This window comes from Chiloscyllium plagiosum, unplaced genomic scaffold (genome assembly GCF_037043375.1).
Source record: "Chiloscyllium plagiosum isolate Xiang-an unplaced genomic scaffold, Cpla_swu_hap1 HiC_scaffold_7, whole genome shotgun sequence".
NCBI lineage: Eukaryota > Metazoa > Chordata > Chondrichthyes > Orectolobiformes > Hemiscylliidae > Chiloscyllium > Chiloscyllium plagiosum.
The window spans coordinates 64540519-64566311 of NW_028270145.1; the positions used below are offsets into that span (position 1 = coordinate 64540519).

The following is a 25793-nucleotide window of genomic DNA, read 5'->3' on the forward strand; positions in this document are numbered from 1 at the left end:
AAGCCAGCAAGGGGCACAGAAGAGTGAGTGAAAGGAGTAGCCAAGTGAGTGAGAGAGACAGGTGAATGGATGGATCAGCAAAGTAAGGCAGGTGGGCAAGACAAGTGAGTTAGGTGAATGACATGAGAAATAAAGAGGAGGCTGGCAGGCAAGTGAATGATTAGTGCAGTCAGACAAGGAACAAAAGGGCTGATTGCCAGGTAACAAAGAGGTGCCTGGCAGGTGTGGGTGCAAGCCAGAATGCGTATGTTACAAACAAGTAAGACTGAGACAGAGTCCTGTGTCTTAAATGATTTAAATGCTGGCTCAGCCGATCATCTTACGAAACATGGGTGGGAGCTTGCACCTGATTTGAAGAAATTGGGTCTGTAAAGATTTAAATGAGTGTGAAAGAATCATCTAGCTTAGAGGGAAGGACCTTGTCCCCCATACCATCTAAGGAACTTGCAGGAGCTTAGAATTACTTTGGGCTAGTTCCTAAAGAATGAAGTTTCCACGAAAGTGATTGGATAAATTGCAACAGTGTTGTGCTTTTTCACCTATTGTGTGAAGAGTTAAATGAGGAAAGTTATTAAGTTACTACAAAATAAAGGTTGATAATGTTTTAAAATTGTTTACTAAAAATCTTAAAGTTGAAATAATTTCCAATCAGTCATTTGACATCTAAATTTCAATTTAAATGTTACTGGTCTCAAAGGGAATTTCTACACAATTTTAAATTTGAGGCCAATTTCTATACTCCATAGCCCATACTAATTTCACTTCATGACTTAGGAAAAACGCAAGATAGGTCCATGAACATACTCTGTCTAATTTTCCTTCCCTTGGCGAAAGGACATGGAGTCCAGTCTTAACTCTAAGTAAATGGATTTTGAATTATTCAATGTCACCTCATCATGACTTGATTGAGCTACAGGGTTACAATTGGTATCTACTAAGATGATGCGTCTCCAAACAAATACCTACTTCTCAATCCTTTATATTCTCTGCAAGCAAAACCAAATCACCTTACACCCCTAAATTAGAAATCTTACCCGAATGTAACCTCAAACCAAGTTTTTGCCCTCGTATCTATGAAATTTAAAGCTTCATTTTCAACGACATATGGAAACACAGAACTAAAATATTCTGAAAATCTGAAGATTTACCTACTTTTGTACTTCAGAATGTTACTACAGCAAGTTAAAGAAAAATTGATGAAAAATACTGGAGTAATGATTGCACAACAAACATTCTCCAAACAAAAAGAACTGAATTATTCCTCGAACAACTTAACTCCCTAATGATTTAACCAAGTAAATCATGCTGACAAAGAGCCTAGGGTTGATCCATACTCACTATGTGATGCATCAACAGATTTCAACCAAGGCAACAGCAGCAAAACAGCAGTTGATGACAACTAGCCTGTTTATAAAGTGAATATCTGGTCAGTTTTTCTGTAGTCTGAGCATTATTCAACATCTCTCATGAGAAGTGCACATCGTTGAAAATGAACAGATTTTAGCTCGGGTACTGCTGCTTTTCCCTTTAACAAGAGGTACTTCCTCAGGTGGTACAAATGTAAAAGGTGCCAGAAGAGGCTGAAAATGCTTCAAAATATATACTAACAAGAAAGTGATTTTAAAGAAAAAGAGAAAGAAAATAGAATAAAAAAGTAAATGTTACCACATGGTGCAAGTGAAGATGATGGGGCTCCTGTGTAGACCAGTGTTGTAGATTCTGATGCCAATGGGCCAGGTGCTGACTTTGGTGTCTTCAATACATGCAGGCTAATGGGTGTTGATTGGGCTGACTGACTGGAAGAATTGTGACTTGAATGTGGAGCCTTATTTGATTTATGTGCAATTTCTTCTCCTTCATTCTCTGTTTCTGCCTTATCTTGCTCCTTAACATCTTCATCTGATCCATCCGTTTCTGTCTCTGAGTCACTATCAGCCTCTGATTGGAAAATAACAAGTTAAATATTTTAAACATTCTATAATTAGGCCTCCCTAAAAACACATGCAAAATGAAGAATCTATGGTCAAATTAGTCATTACATCACCCAAGAATAAGGACATCTGTGAGACTCTGAAAATTTGAATAAAATGTGATATTAAATTCCTTCAGTTTTCTCTATACTGCCTTAAAAAATTGAGAGTTAAGACCTATAGTTTAAAAAAGGTAACAAGCTAAGAAATAGAAGTAAGCCATTTGGTCCTTTGAGCCTACTTTGCTATTCTTCTACCTCAAAAGAATGAGGTAATGCAGAAGGTAGTAAAGTTATTTTGGTATTCAAAACTCTGAAGGTCTCTATCATCTTCCAGAGTGCTCAGGTTTAAAAAAAAAACCTCAACCAGAATTGTGGAATGAAAACTTTCTTCTCGTCTCAGTTCTTTCTGATGACTCATCGGTGATGGGAAGCACCCAGCATCTGCCCTCTAATGATTTTATACGGTTCAATGAAATCATCTCTGGGGAATGCAAGTCAGGCCGAGCCTAATAAATCTCCCATCATAGGACAATCTTCTCTGCTGAGGAAGAAGTTGCGACTTTCCACTGGTCTCGCTCCAAAGCTAATATAAACTTCATTCGGATAACAAAACATTTACTGGAAAAGCTATATAACTTATTGTTTTCAATTTTTTTCGTCAAGCACATATGAAAACTTGACTTCATTTGATAGGCACAGCACCATTTTGGACAGATGACAGTGGAAAACAGCACTTGCATTACCAAGTCATAGCAGAAACATGAAAGTGATTACTTATTCCATTTTTGAGATATTTCGCCTTTCCAGGGCAATTTGAGGTGAACTGGTCACCTCAACTGGAACGGGTAGACTTTGGTCTGTTTGCAAGATATAAAGCAAACAATGATCTGATTAGGATAGCCATTGTCTTGCAGAAACTGAAAATGCTGCAAAAAAAAAAAAAACCTGCTAAGCTTTTCCAGCAATTTTTATTTTTGTTTTCAATTTACAGCACCTGCAATTCTTTCGGTTTTTACAAAATGAGTAAATGAGTACATGATTGCTTGTCAAGCCAATTTTACAGAGCAGGAGCTAAATGAATCAAGTGCAGGCAAAAGGCCAGAGGCAGAGTCCTAAGGGAATGAATTATTCTGCTTCAACTCAACTGAATTGAAGTGCAGTATGTGGCACTTGAGGGGGGAAGAGCTTGCTCATTCCACAAAAATATGGTCTTGTGTAAAACCCAGTGGAAATGTTAGGGAATGCTGGATTTTCAGGTGTTCCCATAGCTATATTACCTATTTAGATCCACATGGCATTATTAAAAATGAATTCACGGCCACAGTCAATGAATATAGATTCAAAAAAATGGTGACGGGTTAAGATTCTGTCTCACTGCAACACCATTATCGAGAGTCAGGTCCATTATGGCTTTTGTAAAGGTGAAGGAATCCAACAACATGGTCAAGGAAAACTCACTGAAAATTTGCTTATGGGAACTCATTCAACCATTCAGACAATTCATGAAGTGGAGAGACAGTCATCGATAAATTAAGCATTCAAATGTTCTGTAAGAGAATCTGCTCCATAAAACTGTACAAATTTTCAACATAATGAGGCAGAACATGTTCTGTATGCAGAAAAACAAGCAAAAACTGATGTTTCATTTTAAAATGACAGTCTCAGAACAACAAGGCTGTAGGGATCACCTATAAGGATGACATTTGCCTTGAATGGAAGCACAAAAGGGACAAGCACAAATTAGCGGTCTGTTTTATGACACACCTCATTTGCATTCAACTGATTTCAACAGAAAATGATGAAAAAAAAGGCATTCCAAATTTGTTAGTTCTATTGTCAGCACAAACTTCAAACCCAATATTATACACAACCTCCAATCCAAATCTGTTAAAAATAAAGTACATAAATATATATTCCAACCTGATTGACTGTTATCAGAATCATCTTCATCATCATCGTCATCTTCCTCTTCATTGGACTCATCAGAATCCTTGCTACTTGGAACATCAGAATCAATCCCTCTAAAATGATCAGCCAAAGACTGGGTTGTATAATGGTGATGTTGCTGCTGTGCAGTGATCTTAACACTCACTGATTTGTCTTTAGGAGAATTCTGGGATAATACAGGAGAGGTAGAATGTCGAACTTGTGTCACATGATTGCTGGAATGATTCTTCAAATTAGAACCCAAGGGAAGTGGTGAAATGGATGTGGTGCTACCAGAGTTCGAAACTACTTTATCAGTATTTTTAATTTGGATTCTAGATTTGGTTGTAAGTGCCAAAGGGGCTTCCTGAATGACACTCTGAATTACCCCATTAGGTTGCTGCTGTGCTACAAGTGCACTTAATACCAAGGGGTTTGACTGGTTACCATCAATTGGAGGCAGCTTCTGGTGTGCTGGTGAACTAGCGGCAGATTTTGGACTAGTCAAGGTTGTCTGGAAGCTCTTCTTAATACCTGCCGCTGCCTTCTTCTGGGCTTTGTATTGTTCTTGTTGTTTCTTTAATTGTGCTGGAAATGACTGCTTAAATAGTTCCTGCAAACAAACAAAACAATGAATTAACAACCAAGAGTAAAACATTATCGAATAAAGACAAAGCAATCCAATAATAATACAGATATCATTATGGTAGTAATATTGGATATTATTAGTTAAAATAGCAGTTGCACTAACTTTCTGGCTTCACTTGTTTTATTATTACCCATTGCACTCACAACAGTTAAATTGTCAATTTTATGAAAATACACTACTGGTTGAAAACCTTACCTACAAATGAACCCATACTGGAGATCACAGATGCAATTGCTCCATAGCATTTCCCGACAGAGGAAGGTTCCTACTAAAAGTAGGCTTTGTAAAATCAGCTTTAATGAAGGTAATAAATCTACCTTGGGACACAGTGTAGAAACACTGCTGTACATTTTGTCAATACTACTTACGGCCAAATCTTCTCAACAGATGTAAAGCCAAGGTAGTAATGGGTCAAAGATCAATGCTCACTGCTACTAATGTATTTACATATCTCGAAGATGTCAACTTGCTGCTCAGTGTTACAATCCCAGCTGATGGCAATATTGGACAAGTCAAATTACAGTGTGAAACCTGACTTGACAGAGCTTATGTTTGACTTTTGCAATTTGATGAGCATGGTGGTCAAATAGTATATATAGTCAACATGAGGCTGTTACTTTTAACAAAAGAAGAAAAAAAAACTGTGTATGACAATTTGAATAATCTTATAATAAACAGCAAAAAGAAATACTCAAATTTCTTTTCCAGCAACATCCTTTACAGAACACTCAATCTCATTTAAGATCATTTTTATGTTTTATTTAACTCAATTGAGAGGCTGCAAACATTTATTTTCAGCAATTTCCAGTACTTTGTCAGAAATTATTCTCTCAAGTCTCTCCCAGAGACATACAAGCTCTCTGAATTTTCTCTGACTCGAATATAGTAAACTACCATAACAGATTAAGACTTCTTTCCAGCTCTAGTGGACTGAAAATTGTTAGCACTAAACTGCCCTTCTGCTGAAATGGACTTCTTTTCTTCGAACTCAATTTGCTTGTAGTCCCTGGCCATCTATCTTAGTGTAGGTCTTAAAAACCAAATGCAATAACATGCAGCACTTATCTCAACAGGTAGTTTATTGAGCCATTTAGCTTTAGTCAGATGATTTCTTAGACAAGCTGTCTTTAGCTCACAAGTCTAAATGTCTCTCTGATGTTTTGTCGAAGGTTCAGACCTTCAGCACCAAAAACTCATCTACCTATATTTTAGAATCATAGTTCCCAAATAGTATATCATAAGCTTTCATCATAACAGCCTGACAATGTATATCAAGTACCAGCAACATGAATTAAATAAAATATCACAAGTGCAAAATTACCTACAGCACCACAAGAACCAGTTATGTTTGAATAATAAAAACGGGCTTTAACAAACTTTGTGGGGTGGGAGGGGGGAGTGGGAAAGCAGATTTGGCTTAGCACAGAAAAGAAAAACACCTAACCTGATTAGTGACAGATCTTCTCTTTGCAGTAAAACAATAGAACTAATGATTAGTTCTGGTGTAGTGGTTTAAAGGGGCTGCAAAAATAGTCCTAAAGGATTTGCTTTAAGGTAAATGAAAATGGTTAGGCTCCAGTAATGCAACACAAAAAAAAATTCAAAATGAAAAGGTAAAACTAAACTTAAAATGAATATTTAGATGTGCCACTTAAGAATGAACATCTACAGCTATGAATTTACATTGACAAGCTTTTAAAATTCAAAATTTGCGTAAACTTGACAAACCACATCTCAAAATATTACAATTTTTCTCCTACTCCTTTCAAAGGTAATGGTGGCCTAAATAATCCCAGTGACTAGATTTTTCAATTTTATATATCCAAACTAGAATAATCGAAGTTATTAAGTGAACTTGCCTGCTTCACACGAAGATCATGTGGTGACCCCAGGTCTTCAGAAGCACAAATATTCCCTGCCTTTAGAAGTTCAGGCAAAGCACCAGTTGGTTTTGGAGAAGATTCTTTCCTTCCCTGATTGACCAAAGGCACAGGTTTCATCCCAACTGTTAGTCCTGTGGACTGAATGACACTCTGATGTTTTTTACCAGACTCATCGTTTGAATGGGAGGTCTGGAAAATGAGGGAAAGTTGTGACAGAACTGGAGGCTGTTTTTGCTGGGATTGGAATGAATGTGAAGTCTGTGACTCTGTGGCAAGATGTAGATGCTGGTTCATTCTTTTGTCATGTGACTGCTTAATGTCACAAACATTCTGGCCTGTTTCTTTTGGCTCCTTTGCAGTATGCATCAAACTCTGCAAATAAAATTTAAATTCAACTGGTAAGACTATAGGATTCTTAAAGAATTATAGGTTAGATATTTTATTTAACCTTTTAATAGCTGGTAATGACAAGAGTAACTTCTATAAACATAATCTTCAAAAGCTATTAGAAAGTTAGGATATTTGCATAATGAAAATAAGTAATTGGGAATAACACTCCTCGGTAATTGATGGAAACAATGGCATAGAAAGAGAGGAATATCCAATAAAAGGAGGAGTGGGGATTCTTGATCATGTTTTTATCTAGTTGATTCCTCAGCAAAACATACAAGTGTAAACTGAGCGAAGAAATGTATTCATTGGAACTGCACAATAGTACAACTTGTCAACAATATCTTGTCAGTAACTGACTAGATTCACATATTAATAAATGAATTCGAGCAGTACCTATGAATATTTCCTGGATAATTTTCTAATTTTAAGAAAGAGATGTGAATAAGGCTCTTCATGATCCTTCTAAAATTCCTCAGATTAACAAAAACAACATTCAATTCTAACATATAGGTCCAGATGTAGGGCATTCTGCCTACCAAGTCTGTTCGGCCATGAGATAATGGTTGATCTGATAATCCTCAACTTCACTTTCCTACCTTTTGCCTATGACCCTTGATTCCCTTACTGATTAAAAATCTGTCAATCTCAGCCAGAAACATAGGTAATGACATAGCCTCAACAGTCTTCTGTAGTAAATAACTCTACAGATTCACAAAGCTGTGAGAAAAGAATTTCTTCCTTATTTCTGTTTTGAGTGGATGACCCTCTATGTTGAGATTACGCCCTCTGGTCGTAGACACCCTTACAAGACGAAACAATGTCTCTACTTATTCTGCCAAGTCCCCTAAGAATCTTTTATGTTTCAGTGAGGTCACCTCTCATTCTTCTAAATTCCAATAGGTATAGACCCAACTGACTCACTTCTGCTCTTAAAACAGTCTTTCCATACGTATTATGTATAAGCCATGAATCTTCAATGGATTGCCACCAATGTCAGTGTTTCCTGAGATAAGGGACCCAAGACATTTTACAGTATTCCAGCTGTGGTCTCATCAGTGCCTTGTACAGTTTTAGCAAAACCTCCTTACTTTTACACTCCAATACCTTTGAAATAAAGGCCAACATTCTACTTGCTTTACCTATCATTTTCTGAACTCAGGTGCTAGACTTTCGTGATTCATGTATGAAGACACCCAAATCTCTGTTCTGTCGCTTCCTGCGGTGTTTCTTCACGTAAATAATATTTAGCTCCTCTATTACTCCTGCCAAAGTGCATAACCTCACATTTTCATACATTACATTCCATCCTGATGAAGGGTTCATGCCCGAAATGTCGATTCTCCTGCTCCTCGGATTTTGCCTGACCTGCTATGCTTTTCCATCACCACACTCTCTACTCTGATCTCAAGCATCCGTAGTCCTCACTTTCTCCCATTATATTCCATCTGCCCAGTTTTTGACCACTCGCTTAACGTGTCTATTTTACTCTGCAAACTCTGAGTCATCCTCATTTTCCTTCCCACCTACTTTTGGGTCATAACACAGATGACAAATTCACTTCCATTCAAGAACACGATACATAGGATATAGAACATAGAAGAATACAGCGCAGTACAGGCCCTGCGGCCCTCGATGTTGCGCCGATCCAAGCCCACCTAACCTACATTAGCCCACTATCCTCCATATGCCTATCCAATGCCCGCTTAAATGCCCATAATGAGGGAGAGTCCAGCACTGCTACTGGCAGGGCATTCCATGAACTCACGACTCGCTGAGTAAAGAACCTACCCCCCCTTAATTTAAAGCTATGCCCCCTTGTAATAGCTGACTCCATACGTGGAAAAAGATTCTCACTGTCGACCCTATCTAAACCCCTAATCATCTTGTAGACCTCTATCAAGTCACCCCTAAACCTTCTTTTCTCCAATGAAAACAACCCCAAGTGCCTCAGCCTTTCCTCATACAATCTTTCCTCATACATCTGATTAGAAAGAAGAAAGCCAAGGGAGTAAAGTAAGGATTCAAGATAGTAAGACTTTAGTATAAAAGAGACTATGGCCTGACAGAACTTTGCCATTACATCCATCTATGCTAATGTCGTATCTTCAACACCATGGGGTTTTATCTTGCTAATTAGCCTAACCGGTAGTACTTTATCCAACATCTTCTTAAAATCCAAACTAAAACAAATCTGTCCAATATAGCTCAAATAGTTAAAACAGTTAATCACTGATTTAATTTCTTTTAATCATCAGTCTTTTTGTTGTTAAAGACTGCTTGAGCAGAGAAAATCCTATTAAACAAAGATAAAGAGGGGAACAGAGTTAAAGAACAGATTAGACAAAAGAACAAGATTGGGCTAAAAGTAGAGTCAGTTATCACCTCAAAGTGAACATATATGAAGTATTATGATACCAGGGAATTCCGTAATTAATTTGCTCCGTACCCTCTTGAAACACACTTCATATGGTAGCATCAATAGTGTGCAGTTCAATAGTGCACTGAAACTTTTAATATCTGTGGTGAAACGGTTAAAAATTATGTCCCAATACATGTGTGAATCTAACCGGAATGGAGGTGTTGCTTAGTCCCGTGTGAATCTTATTACACACCTCCCCGTGTGAATCTTCTTATCTGTATGTAACCAGAATGGAATGTGTTTTTTAGCCTTGCTCTGCTGTTCACATGAATGTTTATATCTGGAAAAGAGTATATCAGCTGGAAAAGTCTCCAGTTCGGTGAGTCTGCTCCGGGGTTACGTTTAACCGCCGAGCGTGGGTTGTTGGCAACCGCTCTACGAGAACTGACGGCTCCCAGTTCCGGTAACATGTAGAGTGAGTATAAGCCAGACCCGTTGTAAGTATGAGACCTGGTTGTGGCGACGCTGCGGGGAATAAAATGCTCATATTCTAGCAGACTCGCCTCTTGGTCGTTTGTTCTGTGTCAGACTACTCTCCTACGAACCTGACCTTGAGAATTTTTTAAAACATTTGGCGCTGCGAGCAGGGTCAATCGCAATTGAGGAGAGATTTTGATACAGAACAATGTTTTGGAAAAAGACTAAGAAACCAGAAGAACAAACTGTGGAGGTCCCGACCGTCCCGGGATGGCATGGATGTGGGCATGTACGTGGCAGTTTGTTTGAGAAATGGTGGGGGGGCGACCGGAGGAACCCCAGGGTCGCTGCTGTCCACCCTTGAGAGGATCCCAGTCCTGCCGAAGAACCCCTTGCCTGGGGTACAGCGGAGGATGTGGGCATGTCCAAAAAGCTGAAGCGGAGTTAACAGAATTGAATGGGATTGAACTGAACTGAACTGAGTGGAACTGAAGTGAATCAAATTGAACGGAACAAAATGGAACTGAGCTAAATTGAATTGAAATGGACGGAACTGAATTGAACACAATTGAATTGAACTGAACAGACCTGAACTGAGCTGAATTGAACTACACTGAATTGACTGAACTGAAATTAACTGAAACGAATTGAACTGAATTAAGCATAATGTAACACATGTATTGGGCCAAGCAGTGGAATGTGGTGTAAAATTATGTCCCAATACATGTGTGAATCATAATGTAACACATGTATTGGGCCAAGCAGTGGAATGTGGTGAAACGGTTAAAAATTATGTCCCAATACATGTGTGAATCTAACCGGAATGGAGGTGTTGCTTAGTCCCGTGTGAATCTTATTACACACCTCCCCGTGTGAATCTTCTTATCTGTATGTAACCAGAATGGAATGTGTTTTTTAGCCTTGCTCTGCTGTTCACATGAATGTTTATATCTGGAAAAGAGTATATCAGCTGGAAAAGTCTCCAGTTCGGTGAGTCTGCTCCGGGGTTACGTTTAACCGCCGAGCGTGGGTTGTTGGCAACCGCTCTACGAGAACTGACGGCTCCCAGTTCCGGTAACATGTAGAGTGAGTATAAGCCAGACCCGTTGTAAGTATGAGACCTGGTTGTGGCGACGCTGCGGGGAATAAAATGCTCATATTCTAGCAGACTCGCCTCTTGGTCGTTTGTTCTGTGTCAGACTACTCTCCTACGAACCTGACCTTGAGAATTTCTTAAAACAATATCTGACATAAATCACTTCTCAACTTTTATATCTACTTCTCTTATGGTGAAGCAGAGAATTCAATTAGCTGCTTATTTTTAAAAAGAACAATCTCATCAATCTTAAAGTAATAGTAGAACATTTGGACAGTTGAACATTTGGAAAATTGTAATCCAACAAAGTTGAGTCACCATGGTTTCATGAAAGGGAAATCACATCTGACTAAGTTCTGAGAGTTTTTGAAGGAACCTCGTATCACAGTGGGTACAGAGGAACTAGTAGGTGTGCTGTATTTGTGCTTCCAGAAGGCAACTAACAAGGTACCTCACAAAAGGTTAAGTCATAGGAAAAGAATCCATCATTTTCGAAATAGTATGTTAGCGTGGACAGAAAATTGGCTAATGTGCAGGAAACAGCAAGTGGGGATAAGAGGTTCTTTTCCAGGTTGGAAATCGGTCACAAGTAGGGCTCCACAGAGATCAGTGCTGCGATTGCAACTGTTTACAATATATTAATGACTTGGAGGAAGAAGGCAAATGTACTGGAGGCAACTTTGCAGATGACACAAATTTGTGGAAAGGTAAGTTGCCAGAAGACGACAAACAGTTTACAGAGAGATATTGATAGGTTAAGTAAATGGGCAGAAAGTTGGCAAGTGGAGAATAATGTGAAAAAATATGAAGTTGTTCATTTTGGAAGGATGAAACAACAGTGTATTATTGACATGGAGACAAACTGAATAAAGCTGCAACTCCAAGGGACTTAGGGGTAAAAACAAAAACAAAAGTTGCTGGAAAAGCTCAGCTGGTCTGGCAGCATCTGTAAAGAGAGATCGAAGTTAACATTTCGGGTCCAGTAGCCCTTCCACAGAACCAGACCCAAAACATTAACTGATTTCTCTTCACAAACCTTTTCCAGGTTTTCCAGCTTTTCCAGCAAGTTCAGTTTTTGTTTCCGATTTACAGCATCTGCAGTTCTTTCGGTTTTATTTGGACTTAGGGATACTTGTGACACAGAATGCCAGCACACGGGTGTAACAGATAATAAGGAAGACTAATGGAACGTTAGCCCTTATTACAAGAAGATTGAAGGAGAAGAGCAGGTATTACGGCAATTCACAAAGTGCTGGTAAGACCATATCTGAACTACTGTTAGCAGTTTTGATCACCTTATTTCATTGGAGACGGTTCAGAGAAGCTTCATGAGGATGAACAAGTTGGGAATGAACTCAATGAAGTTTACGAGAATGACAGGTGATTTCATTGAAACACAGGATTCTCAAGGGGCTTAACAAAGTAAACAAAGTGTTTCCCCTGTCAAAGTGTGTAGGACCAGAGATATAATCACAGAAGTAATTTAAAACAGAGATCAGAAGGAATTTCTTCTCTCAGATGGTTGAGAATCTTTAGAACTCCTTGGACAGGTAACAAGGACAAAGTCCTTGTGTATATTTAAGGCTGAGGTAGGGATATTCCAGATCAAAAGGGAATCAAGGGTTTTGGGGAAAGGGCAGGGAGCTGAACACGAGGAGTACTCGATCAGCAATGTTCCCATTGAACAATAGAATAGCTGATGGGGGGGTTGGGATGTGTGAACAGCTTACTCTGTTCTTATGATATTATGATTGAAGGACCATCCTTAATGTCCCAAGAGCCTTTTTCCTCAAATTGGTAGGTTTACTTCTATTCAGGATACAATCGAGCGTTGGGTCTTTTGCCAAAATGCATAATCAGATACTTACTTATAATATATTCAATTGCTACTTTTTAGCCTATTGTCCATCTTTTCAACAGAATGATATAATATGGAAAGTCCACTTCTCTTTGAAAGACATTAGTCCCGCCACCACATTATTTTCCTACAGTCTTGTAAATCTTTCCCTTTCAAGTATTTATTCCAGTCCATTTTGAAAGTTGCAGTTGAATCTATTTCCATCTCTCTTTCAAGCAATGCATTACAAATCATATCACACTTCATTAATGAAGTTCTCCTCAGCACGCCTCCAGTTTTATTTTAATTTACCTTCAATGTACATTCTACTTGTTTTTTCTATTTGGTTATGAGCCATATAGAGACCTATGGTAAATTCTAAGCACCACTTTTCTGGAAAGATAAGAATGCCTTGGAGAAGATGCAGAGGAAACAATGGAATAGTATCAGGGATGCAGGACTTTAGTTATGGGCAGAGACTTGAAAAGCCGAGATTATTCTCCTGAGAAAATATGATTCAAAAGTCCCAAACTAGGAATTACTGCCAATAGCAAAAGTGTTGAAAATGTGTTGCTGGAAAAGCGCAGCATGTCAGGCAGCATCCAAGGAACAGGAGAATCGATGTTTCGGGCATAAGCCCTTCTACCGAAACGTCGATTCTCCTGCTCCTTGGATGCTGCCTGACCTGCTGCGCTTTTCCAGCAACACATTTTCAGCTCTGATCTCCAGCATCTGCAGCCCTCACTTTCTCCTCAATAGCAGAAGTGTAACAAAAGATACAATTTAAGGTGACAGGCCAAGAACCATGGGTGAAATAAGGTGCAAGTTGTTATGATCTAAAATCCACAGCATAAAAGGTGATTGAAGCACTTAATCATAACTTTTAAAAGAAAAGCAGAGAATTACATGAAGATGTAAAATCTGTACGGCTATGGGAAACAAGCAAGAGTGTGATTAATTGCACAGGTCTTTCACAAAGTTGGCAAGGCACACTGAATTGAATGTTCTCCTGCACTGTACCTTCCAATGACTTTATCTGTAAATTTTGACATCATTTCCTCCAGGCCTATTTTCACACCATAAATTAAGAGGACCACAATAAAGCATGCCCTTTTCCTTGTAATAATCTGAATTCTGTCCAATAGATTACAATCCAAGGTTACAGTCTGGAAATTTGAGTAGCTACACCTCATTAGAAGGAAAACATATACTAAAACAAAACAAATTCGGACATGTGCCAAACGTTAGCCCACTTAACTGAACCACACGTTTTGGTAATTCTGGTAAAAAAAAATCTTGTTACCATTATTTGAAGTTCTCAGGATTTAGGTTATTGAAAAGAGCAAAACATTTACTCAGACTATGTAAACAAAAAGCAGCAGGCTACTATGTACACACAATAACAATATGCATTGCAGAAGCCTTCAGTCAGAAATAACAAGATACAAAGTATCAAGAATATCATACTTGTGCTACATGATTTGAACATTTGATTTTTTTCTGTAGATCTAACAATTTTCATGTATCTTTTGACCTTCAAAAAGTGTGTCAGAATTCAAGACCAAGTTTTTATGGCATACTGTATTAATACACGACACCAATTAAATTATTAATATTAAACATTGCTAAACAGAAATTTAAATTGAGGCTTTTCTCTGGTGCTCATGCGAACTGACATGCAAGAAACTAAACTTGGAACGAGAACACCAGTTTATATTGTACACTGATTGGTTAGACCATGATTGATATGGAGATGTTGTCTTAGTTAGCCAAATAAGTGCAGACTGGAGAGATAGACTTTGATTGGTCAGTGCATTGCCACAACTATAGTATCCCTGCTGTATAAACAAATAGCTTAACTAATATTTAGATTCCCTTTATCTAATTTATAATCTGCCCTTTGACATGTAGCTTCTTCAGTAGATTTCATAAATTCTCACCAGGCTATCACGTTCTTACTTAAAACAAAACTCAACAAAAGAAATTCACAAAAGATAAATACAGCAACAGAAGACTAAATGTAGGAAAATCATTTTCGAAAAGTTTGTTAACATTATGTCAAAGAAAATATTAGCAAGCTTGGACAAACAATAGAGGAAATGCACTATTTGTGTTTTGAAGGGTAGTCAGTGATGCAAGATGCAGTGGAAGGGATGAAAACCAATGCATAACTAAATATAAGCTTGTGAAAGGCAAAATGAATTCTCTCACAGACATAAGCAATAATGTTAATAAGTCTGCATAAAAGTTTTTCTGAAGAATAAACAAAAACAAAATAGCACACACCTATTTGAGTCTTAAATTTTACCTTAGTCTTCTTTGCATGTGCTGTTTCAGTTTCAGAATCAGAATCACCTTCTTCACTATCTTCTTCGCCAATACTTTGATCATCATCATCGTCGTCGTCATCGTCGTCATCATCATCATCGTCGTCGTCGTCATCATCGTCGTCATCGTCGTCGTCATCGTCATCATCATCAAAGTCGTCAGAATCACTGCTGCTCAAACCTTCACTTGAAGAGTCTGACGATGTTCCTGATTCACTTTCACTATTGCTGGAGCTTTCAATTGCTTTCTTTCTGGGCTTCTAATAAAAGATATATAATTAGACAAATTTCACAGGGTACTTTCCTTAAATATCCAAACACCTGATGTTTGTTTAAAACACAAAATCACTTCCTTCTTGTTAGCTTTGTAGCATCACATACCAGATCATACAACATTTGCAGCTAAAAGAATAAGTGGACACAATCTGCTCCCCAAGTCTAGTATTATCATTTTTGATATATCCTTGACTGAACTGTCTTTCAAATTACCCCTCCTTCAGGAGAAGTAAATATCTCTGCACAACTCTGCTTTGAATACTGGAATAGTCTCAAAATGATGAAAGGCCTACTCCTGTTATTATCCTTATGATACTGGGCATGCATATCCTTTAGGAGAAAGTGAGGACTGCAGATGCTGAAGATCAGAGCTGAAAATGTGTTGCTGGAAAAGCGCAGCAGGTCAGGTAGCATCCAAGGAGCAGGAGAATCGACGTTTCAGGCATGAGCCCTTCTTCAGGAACCACATTCCTGAAGAAGGGCTCATGCCTGAAACGTCGATTCTTCTGCTCCTTGGATGCTGCCTGACCTGCTGCGCTTTTCCAGCAACACATTTTCAGCATGCATATCCTTTGCTGACTATGATTGCTCACAAACTGCACAATCACAGAGTGGAAGCCTATGCAGTCCATCTCTGCAATTAGATGTTGTGTACTCAAAAGTATCATCTGTGCAGTCAATTGCACTCTACAACATGGGGAAGCAATTGCCCTGGTAGGCCCATGCCCACTCTGCCTGCTTCTCTCTAGATGAAGAGAACATTTTGTCCTCTCCTTCCTGACATTAAGAACAAACTTTCCCGATGAAGTGCTTTTGCCCAAAATGTCGATTCTCCTACTCCTCGGATGCTGCCTGACCTGCCGTACTTTTCCAGCACCACACTCTAATCTCCAGCATCTGCAGTCCTCACTTTTGCCTATTAAGAACAAACATCTAATGCAGCAGTTATTGAGTCATAGAGATGTATAGCACAGAAACCAATCCTTTGGTCAAACTTGCCCATGCTGACAAGATGACCTAAATTAATTGAGTCCCATTTACCAGCAATTGACCCATATCCCTCTAAACCCTTCCTATTCAAATACCCATCCAGATGCCTTTTAAATGTTGTAATTGTACCAGCCACCATCACTTCCTCTGGCAGCTTATTCCCTCTGCATTTGATTAGATTACATTACAGTGTGGAAACAGGCCATTCGGTCCAACAAGTCCACACCGACCCGCCGAAGCGCAACCCACCCATGCCCCTACATTTACCCCTTATCTAACACTACGGGCAATTTAGCATGGGCAATTCACCTGACCTGCACATCTTTGGAATGTGGGAGGAAACCGGAGCACCCGGAGGAAACCCATGCAGACACGGGGAGAACGTGCAAACTCCACACAGTCAGTCGCCTGAGGCGGGAATTGAACCCGGGTCTCTGGCGCTGTGAGGCAGCAGTGCTAACCACTGTGCCACCGTGCCGCCCTTTAAACAAGGGCAAGAAGAAAATTGCCCTATAGCTCCCATTTAACCTTTCCTTTCTCACTTTATACCTATGACTTCTAGTTTTGGACTTCCCCCATCCCAGTAAAGAGACCTTGTCTATTTACCCTATCCATGACCCTCACGATTTTATAAACCTATATATGGTCACCCCTCAGCCTCCAATGCTCCATGGAAAATACATCTAGTCTATTCAGCAACTCCCACAGCTCAAACCCTTCAACCCTGGCAAAAATCATTGTAAATCTTTTCTGAACCTTTTCAAGTTTCACAATATCCTCCCTGTAGCAGGGGGGCCAGAACTGCATACGGTATTCCAAAAGTGGCCTAATCAATGATGAACAGCCACAACATGGCCTCCCACCTCCTGTACTCAATGCTCTGACCAATAAAGGCAAGCATAGCAAACCTTCTTCACTATCCTATCTATCTGTGACTCCACTTTTAAGGAACTACGAACCTGCACTCCAAGGTGTCTCTGCTCAGCAAAACTCCCCAAGACCTTACCGTTAAGGGTACAATGACCTGCCCTGATTTCCCTTTCCAAAATGCAGCACCTCACATTTATCTCAGTTAAACTCCATCTGCTACTCCTTTGCCCACTGGCCCATCTGATCAAGATCTCTTTGTATTCCGAGGTAACCTTCTTCACTGTTCACTGCACCTCCAATTTTGATGTCATTTGCAAACTTACTAACCATAGTTCTTATGTTCACATCAAATTATTTATATAAATGACAAAAAGCAGTGGACCCAGCACTGATTCTTGTGGCACACCACAAGTCACACACCTCCAGTCTTCTGTCTCCTACCCTTGAGCCAGTTCTCTATCAAATGGCTAGTTCACTCTGTATTCCATGTGATCTAACCTCGTTAACTAGTCTACCAAAGGTAACGTGTTGAACACCTTATTAAAATCCATATAGGTCATGTCCACTGCTCTGCTCTCATCAATCCTTTTTGCTACTTCTTCAAAACCTCAATCAAGTTAGTGAGACTCTATTTCCCACACAAAAAGCCATGTTGACTATCCCTAATCAGTCCTTCCCTTACCAAATACACGTAAAGCATGTCGCTCAGGATTCCCTCCAATAACTGGCCCATCACCAATGTCAGGATCACTGGTCTAGGGATCCCAAGCTTGTCCTTACCACTTTTCTTAAATAGTGATGTTACCTGCTCCAGCCTTTAAAGATATCAAGGCTAATGACAAATGACAAAGCAACCTTTGTTCTGCTTGGAAGTTGCAGGCTTGTCTGAGAGGTAGAAGAGTTCAGCAAGTACATCCTTCATAAAATTAAATACTGTGCAAATACCAGGAAGAGGGATGAGAGAAATATTCTCTTCAGATCTTTGTCCAATAAGTAGAATACTGAGAAGTAGGCTACGAGACTAGATAGGATTGAGGTTCACAAGGAGGAGGTGTTATAAATTCTGGAAAGTGTGATAATAGATAAATCCCCTGGACCGGATGGGATTTACCTTGGAATTCTCTGAGAAGTCAGAGAGGAGATTGCCAAGCCTTTGGCTTGGATCTTATGTTGTCACTGTCTACAGGAATACTGCCAGAGGACTGGAGGATAGCAAAACTTGTCCCCTTGTTCAAAAAGGGAAGTAGAGACAACCCTGGTAATTATAGACCAGTGAGTCTTACTTCAGTTGCGGCAAAGGGTTAGAAAAGTGTAAGAGATAGGATTTATAATCATTGCATTCGAAATAAGTTGATTAGGACTAGTCAACATGGTTTTGTGAAGTGCAGCCGGTGACAAGCGGTGTCCCGCAGGGTTCAGTATTGGGGCCACAGCTGTTCACATTATATATTAATGATCTGGATGAAGGGACTGTGGGCATTCTAGCGAAGTTTGCCGATGATACAAAGTTAGGTGGACAGGCAGGTAGTACTGAGGAAGTGGGGAGGCTGCAGAAGGATCTAGACAGTTTGGAAGAGTGGTCCAGGAAATGGCTGATGGAATTCAATGTGAGCAAATGCGAGGTCTTGCACTTTGGAAAAAAGAATACAAGCATGGACTACTTTCTAAACGGTGAGAAAATTCGTAAAGCCAAAGTGCAGAGGGATCTGGGAGTGCTAGTTGAGGATTCTCTAAAGGTAAACATGCAGGTTGAGTCCATGATTAAGAAAGCGAATGCAATGTTGTCAATTATCTCAAGAGGGTTGGAATATAAAAGCGCTGTTGTGCTACTGAGACTTTATAAAGCTCTTGTTGGAGTACTGTGTCCAGTTTTGGTCCCCACACCTCAGGAAGGACATACTGGCACTGGACCGTGTCCAGCAGAGATTCACACGGATGATTCCTGGAATGGTCGGTCTAACATATGAGGAACGGCTGAGGATTCTGGGATTGCATTCATTGGAGTTTAGAAGATTAAGGGGAGATCTAATAGAAACTTACAAGATAATACATGGCTTGGAGAGGGTGGACACTCGGAAATTGTTTCCGTTAGGCGAGGAGACTAGGACCTGTGGACACAGCCTTAGAATTAGAGGAGGTAAATTCAGAACAGAAATGCGAGAGTGGTGGGCCTGTGGAATTCATTGCCACAGAGTGCAGTGGAGGCTGGGACGCTAAATGTCTTCAAGGCAGAAATTGATAAATTCTTGATGTCACAAGGAATTAAGGGCTACGGGGAGAATGCTGGTAAGTGGAGTTGAAATGCCCATCAGCCATGATTGAATGGCCTTACTTCCGCTCCTATGTCTTATGGTCATTCTTTGAGAAAATGACCAAACAGGTGGATGAGGGTAAAGCTGTTGATGTGGTGTATATGGACTTCAGAAAGGCATTGATAAGCTTCCCCATGGTAAGCTAATGCACAAAATACAGAGGCATGAGATTGCGGGCGATTTAATGGTTTAGATCAGAAATTGGCTAGCTGAAAGAAGACAGAGGGTGGTGGTTGATGGGAAACGTTCTTCCTGGAGTTCAGTTACTAGTGGTGTACCACAAGGATCTGTTTTGGGTCCACTGCTGTTTGCCATTTTTATAAACTACCTGGATGAGGGCATAGAAGGATGGGTTAGTAAATTTGCAGATGACAGTAAGGTCAGTACAGTTGTGGATAGTGCTGAAGGACGCTGTAGGTTATAGAGGGACATAGATAAGATGCAGAGCTGGGCTGAGAGATGGCAAATGGAGTTTAATGCAGAAAAATGAGAGGTAATTCACTTTGGAAGGAGTAACAGGAATGCAGAGTACTGGGAGAATGGTAAGAGAGATCGCGGTGCCCATGTACATAGATCCCTCAAAGTTGCCATGTAGGTTGATAGGCTGTTCGGAAGGCATTCGGTATGTTAGCTTTTATAGGTAGAGGGATCGAGTTTCGGAACCATGAGGTCATGCTGCATCTGTACAAAACTCTGCTGAAGCCATATTAGAGTACTGCATGCAGTCCTGGCCACTGCGTTATAGGAAGGATGTGGAAGCTTTGGAATTGGTTCAGAGGAAATCTACTCGGATATTGCCTGGTATGGAGGCTGCTTTCATTAGAAAGAAGGTTTAGAGGTGACTTAATTGAAACATACAAAATAATCAGAGGGTTAGATTGTGGGGACAGTGAGAGCTTTTTTCCTAGGATGGTGATGGCTAGCACAAGCGGGCATAGCTTCAGATTGAGGGGTGATAAATATAGGATAGATGGCAGAGGTAGTTTCTTTACTCAGAGTAGTAAGGGTGTGTAACGCATTACTCACCAACTTTACGGGCATTTAAGTGGTCATTGGATAGGCATATGGACAAAAATGGAATAGTGTAGGTTAGATGGGCTTCGGAAATGGTTTCACAGGACGGCACAACATCGAGGGTAAATGCGCACTGTAACGTTCTATGTACTAAGTCCTGATGAGAGCTCTTTGCCTTTCCTGCTCAGTGAAGCTTGTGCTGCTCCTGCTCATGCTGCAGTGTAAACAAGACATTGACTGCAGTATCCATGATCGGGGGAGATGCCTGAGCAAAAAGATGAACTGCAATCCAAGGCCTTCACCAAGTACAGCACTACTCCTCATTGACTTTATCAACTTTAAGCAGGACATGAAAACTCAACACGAGATACTCAGACAGCACCAGAAGAAACTAATCAGCACCTAACCTAAAACCTTGATAGGCTCTATAAAGTGTGTGCGCGTGCACATGTTTGTGTTCAAAGTTTGGGAGAACATTTGTAGCTCGGGTACTCATTGTTATGGTTCTGTTCGCTGAGCTGGGAGTTTGTGTTGCAGACGTTTCATCCCCTGTCTAGGTGACATCCTCAGTGCTTGGGAGCCTTCTGTGAAGCGCTTCTGTGATGTTCCCTCCGGCATTTATAGTGATTTGTATCAGCCGCTTCCGGTTGTCAGTTCCAGCTGTCCGCTGCAGTGGCCGGTATATAGGGTCCAGGTCGATGTGCTTGTTGATTGAATCTGTGGATGAGTGCCATGCCTCTAGGAATTCCCTGGCTGTTCTCTGTTTGGCTTGTCCTATAATAGTAGTGTGCATGTTTGTGTGCATGTAAGTGTACGAATACATATTTGTGGGTGGAAGAAAGGCAGTGGTCTTCATGCTATTGAATTTATGTTCAGTTTACATGTTTTACAAGGAGGAGTTTGCTAGAATGCCAAGGTTGAAAATGGCAGCACTGACCTCAAAACATCATTAAAAATCAGTGATGATCTGGCTGTTCTACAAACTTCCAGTACACACTCCTAAAGCCTGCATAAACATCCTTACCAAAGTGGTGCCCAACATGGATATTTTAATACCAAAACAGAACCAATAGCACAAAATCTACAGGTGTTATCAACGCAAATTATTCAGCCAACAGCTGCTAACTTGACAATATATGAATGAGCTTTTGCAATAAATGAGATAATGAATTTAAATAAACAGGAAAAATGTACATACTTTATCTTTTAGCTTGTCCGTTGGAGTTTCTGGATGCTTATTTTGTTCAAGAACACATTTGTGCCCTTTTCCAGAAATTGTCATCTTGGCTTGACCTGATGAAATTATTCCAGTGGTACCTAGTCCAGATGTGCTGACTCCTGACACTGCTGTAATGGTGTTACCATTCAATGATCCATTCATACCTACAAAAGAAATTCCGAACTGTGAAATAGCATTACTATAACATTCTTTAATCAACCATTTGTGCAAATATAGCTAGAAAGTCAAATCAATACCAACTGCTCATTTGCAGTGGAAACAAATTAAAGTCACATCTGAAATACTTTTGTCTCTCCATATAAAATCATCAATAATTATATAGCACAAAATTAAAATGTCCCCAGACCTTAAGGGTCTTTAATCGATTTATAGGTATGCATTTGCGCATACGTGACAGGGAGTCAAAGTTTTCCAATTTGCCTCTTATTCACAAGCGATGTCAGAACACAGTTTACTGCAGCAATCTGAAAATGATTGAATCTTCGATTAATAACATCAGCAGAAAAGGTCTGAACTCGGTAAACTGGGGAACGGCAAGTTGTATACTTGAGCCCAAATTTGGCAAAATGGCAGTAGTATGGCATCTTCCATGTACAAGTAAAAACATTGACAATCCAAGGTCAACAAACTTGTGTGGTATTCCAGTTTTCAATAGAGTATTTGAAGTTAAAAAGTGAATGAACATTACTAGTTCACACAGGTTGATCGAATCTTACACCTCCAGAAAATACATTTATGTAATTGTGCACCTGATGTATTTATCCTTCTAAACTGCTGTTTGGGATGGTTGGGATAACTTTCCAAAAAAAACGTTCAGCAAATACCAGCAGTGTGTCCTGTGGGTGGTGCACACTGCAGGCAGAGTATGTCATGCCAGAGAGAATGATGTACTGGTGAGTGTATGAGGTACTCAGTGCTGGTTCCTGGATGATGTCAAACTTTGTGAATGTTGTTGCTGATGCATCTGTCAAGGGATAAGGGATAAGGAGGGCTACTGCAGGCTGAAGCGCGACATAGACAGGATGCAGAGGTGGGCTGAGAAATGGCAGATGGAGTTCAACCTGGATAAACGCGAAGTGATGCATTTTGGAAGGTCGAACTCGAATGCTGAATATGGGATTAAAGACAGGATTCTCGGCAGTGTGGAGGAACAGAGGGATCTGGGTGTGCAAGTTCATAGATCCCTCAAAGTTGCCATCCAAGTGGATAGGGTTGTTAAGAAAGCATATGGTGTTTTGGCTTTCATTAACAGGGGGATCGAGTTTAAGAGCTGCGAGGTTTTGCTGCAGCTCTACAAGTCCCTGGTGAGTCCACACTTGGAATATTGTGTCCAGTTCTGGTCGCCCTACTATAGGAAAGACACAGAGGCTTTGGAGAGGGTACAAAGAAGGTTTACCAGGATGCTGCTTGGACTGGATGCCTTATGAAGAAAAGTTGAATAAGCTCAGATTTTTCTCTCTGGAGAGAAGGAGGAAGAGCGGAGACCTGATCGAGGTGTACAAAATAATGAGAGGAATAGATGGAGTAAATAGCCAGAGACTTTTCCCCAGGGCAGGATTGAATGGTACGAGAAGTCATAGTTTGGAGATATTAGGAGGAAGGTATAAAGGAGACGCCAGAGATAGGTTCTTTACGCAGAGAGTTGTGAATGTATGGAGTGCGTTGCCAGCTGAGGTGGTGGAAGCAAAGTCATTGGGGACTGCTAGATATGCACATGGATAGCAGTGAGTTGAGGGGTGCGTAGGTCAAGTTACTATATTTTACATTAGGATTAAGTCTCGGCACAACATCGTGGGCCTAAGGGCCTGTTCTGTGCTGTACTTTTCTATGTTCTAACACATTCCTGATGCATGTCTTTCATAGAAGTTAAGAGATATTTGGGAAACATATATTTATTGCCTTTCCCCTTGGGATGAAGACATTGCTGGCTAGGCCAGCATTTATTGCCCATTACCTATTGTCATTTTAAAAGTGCTGGTAAGCCTCATTCCTGTACTGCTGTAGTCCATGTGGTATTGGTACTGTAAGAATGGAGTGCCAGTAGAGGAATAGCAACATACTTCCAAGTCAGAGGGTACTATGGCTTGGAAGAGAACTTATCAGTGATCACGGTTTCATGCATTTGCTACTCTTGACCTTCTCGGTGGCAGAAGTCATGGGTTTGGGAAGTGCTGTCTCGAGAGTTAATTGGGAAACTAGCATTTCATGATGAATTTACTTTAGTCATAATTATAAAATTAACGTTAAATTCATTGATTAAATTAATATGATTGTGATCAGCTTAATAGGAGCCAAAGTAAACATTGATACGAATATCATGTGACTCTGTTTAGCTACATTAGAAGTGCATCATGAGATTATGAGCAAGGTAAAGACAATAACTTGATGGTTAGATTTACAGCTACAGGGCTGAGACAAGTCTGTTTAGTTTCAGGGTCAGATCTCCAAGGATAAGACAGAAACGGTATGCCCTCCTGAGGTTGTTAGCCCTTCTCAAGGAATCATAGCTATATCCTTCTGTTGGTGCATGAAAAAATACACCAATTGATTAAATGTAACCTATGCATTAGAGTTAACTTTGCAACAATGTATTTCCGTTTGTAACTGTATAATGATTTAGACTTTACAACAATATGTATAAATTAGTGTATTTTTTAATCTTCTGTATTAAGGTAATATTAACTGAAAAACAAGCATTCAAAAACAGCAGAAGCAAAACCAGGGAAAAACAGTCAATGATAATGCTTAGCATCCAAATGCAAAGGATCATAAGCTGCAATTTTCACCACCTCCAGTAGGATGTCATCACCAGACATATATTCCCTTCCCCTCCCATCCCTTGTCAGCATTTCATTCTCTAGAACATCCTGATCCACTCCTCTTCCAACCCCAAACACCTCCCCACACTCCACGACATTTTCCCATGCAATGAACAGAAGGTGCAACATATGCCTATTTACCACCTCCCTCCCTACTATTCAATGCCCTCGACACCTCTTTCAGGTGAAGCAGCAATTTACCTGCATTACACTCAATCTCGTCTACTGTATTCACTGTTCGCAATGTGGTCTCCTCTACACTGGTGGGGTGAAACAGGCGAGGCAAGTGCTTTGCAGAATACCTACATTCCTTCCACAAAATGACCCTGATCTTCCAATTGCCTATCCATTCAATAAACCACCATAACCCTGGTCAATACTTCAGTCTCAGGACTGCTGCAGTGCTCCAGCGAGGCTCAACACAGGCTCAAAGAATAATTCATTTTCCACTTGGGAATCTTGCAGCGTTCAAGACTCAAAATCAAGTCCATAATTTTAAATCTACGTTTTATCTATGTTCTTTACCCATACCGAATCCAGGCTCTGTCATGGTATGGGTTGAATTGCAGCACAGCCCACCCATTTTCAACTACTTATGGCCCCCATTATCAGCATTTTTTTCCTCTCCCTGGTATGCTATCATCCACCCTTTTGTCTGCCTAACTGTTGTCATCTCTCTTTGGGCTCCACTGCTGTCTATCCATTCAGTTCTTTTCCTCCCAAACCCTGATCTTTAGCATATATTCTGTGTTTCCCTAGCTACTACCAGTCCCAATGGAGGATCACTGGACTCCAAACATTCTCTTTGTTCCCATAGATGCTGCCAGATCTACTGAGTTTCTCCAGCAATTTCTGTATTTTTTTAGTGATAACCAAGTGCCTATTTAATGGGAACTCACCAATCAAGCAACATTGAGATGTGCTCTCAAGGATATCAATCTTTGGGTCCTGACTGCATAAGCCTCCCTTTTTCCCTTCTCCGTAAAGTGACAATAACAAAGCTTAAAGGGGTTGCATTCATGGATAATTGACAACTTAAAAAAAGTGAAAAATTAGGTCAGTCAATGTCCTTTAACCTTCAGAGTCAATTAGAGATTGATCATGTATCCCCTTAAGTCAATTAGCAGGAGGTTTCAGTTCTCCTAGGTCAATCAAAAATTATGTAATTTATCATGTTGTAGATTATGCCTTGGAAAAAATTCATAAGCAACAATTTTCAGTGACCAACTTATGCTTGAGAAAAGTTGAAGCTATCCTGCTTCCAAATAGGAGTGGAAGTTCCTTAAGGTATTGGAGAGAGACCAAGAAACCAAGTGTTCACCCATTCCTTAAGTTCACTTGGTGTAATTCCAC

General features: G+C 40.0%; 1 protein-coding gene across 13 annotated transcripts in view; it reads right to left on the reverse strand.

The window, feature by feature from the left end:
• baz2ba (bromodomain adjacent to zinc finger domain, 2Ba) overlaps nt 1-25793 on the reverse strand; it is a 356889-nt gene that overhangs the window by 129355 nt on the left and 201741 nt on the right. For 12 of the 13 annotated variants that reach the window (XM_087989090.1, XM_087989091.1, XM_043693832.2 and 9 more), the window contains 5 exons: nt 21580-21764; nt 14901-15179; nt 6407-6802; nt 3893-4511; nt 1666-1938 (listed from right to left, as the gene is read on the reverse strand). In XM_087989090.1, coding sequence (XP_087845216.1) covers nt 1666-1938; nt 3893-4511; nt 6407-6802; nt 14901-15179; nt 21580-21764 — 1752 coding nt within the window. The remainder of the gene's footprint in view (nt 1-1665; nt 1939-3892; nt 4512-6406; nt 6803-14900; nt 15180-21579; nt 21765-25793) is intronic. The other variant, XM_087989092.1, reaches the window with a different exon arrangement.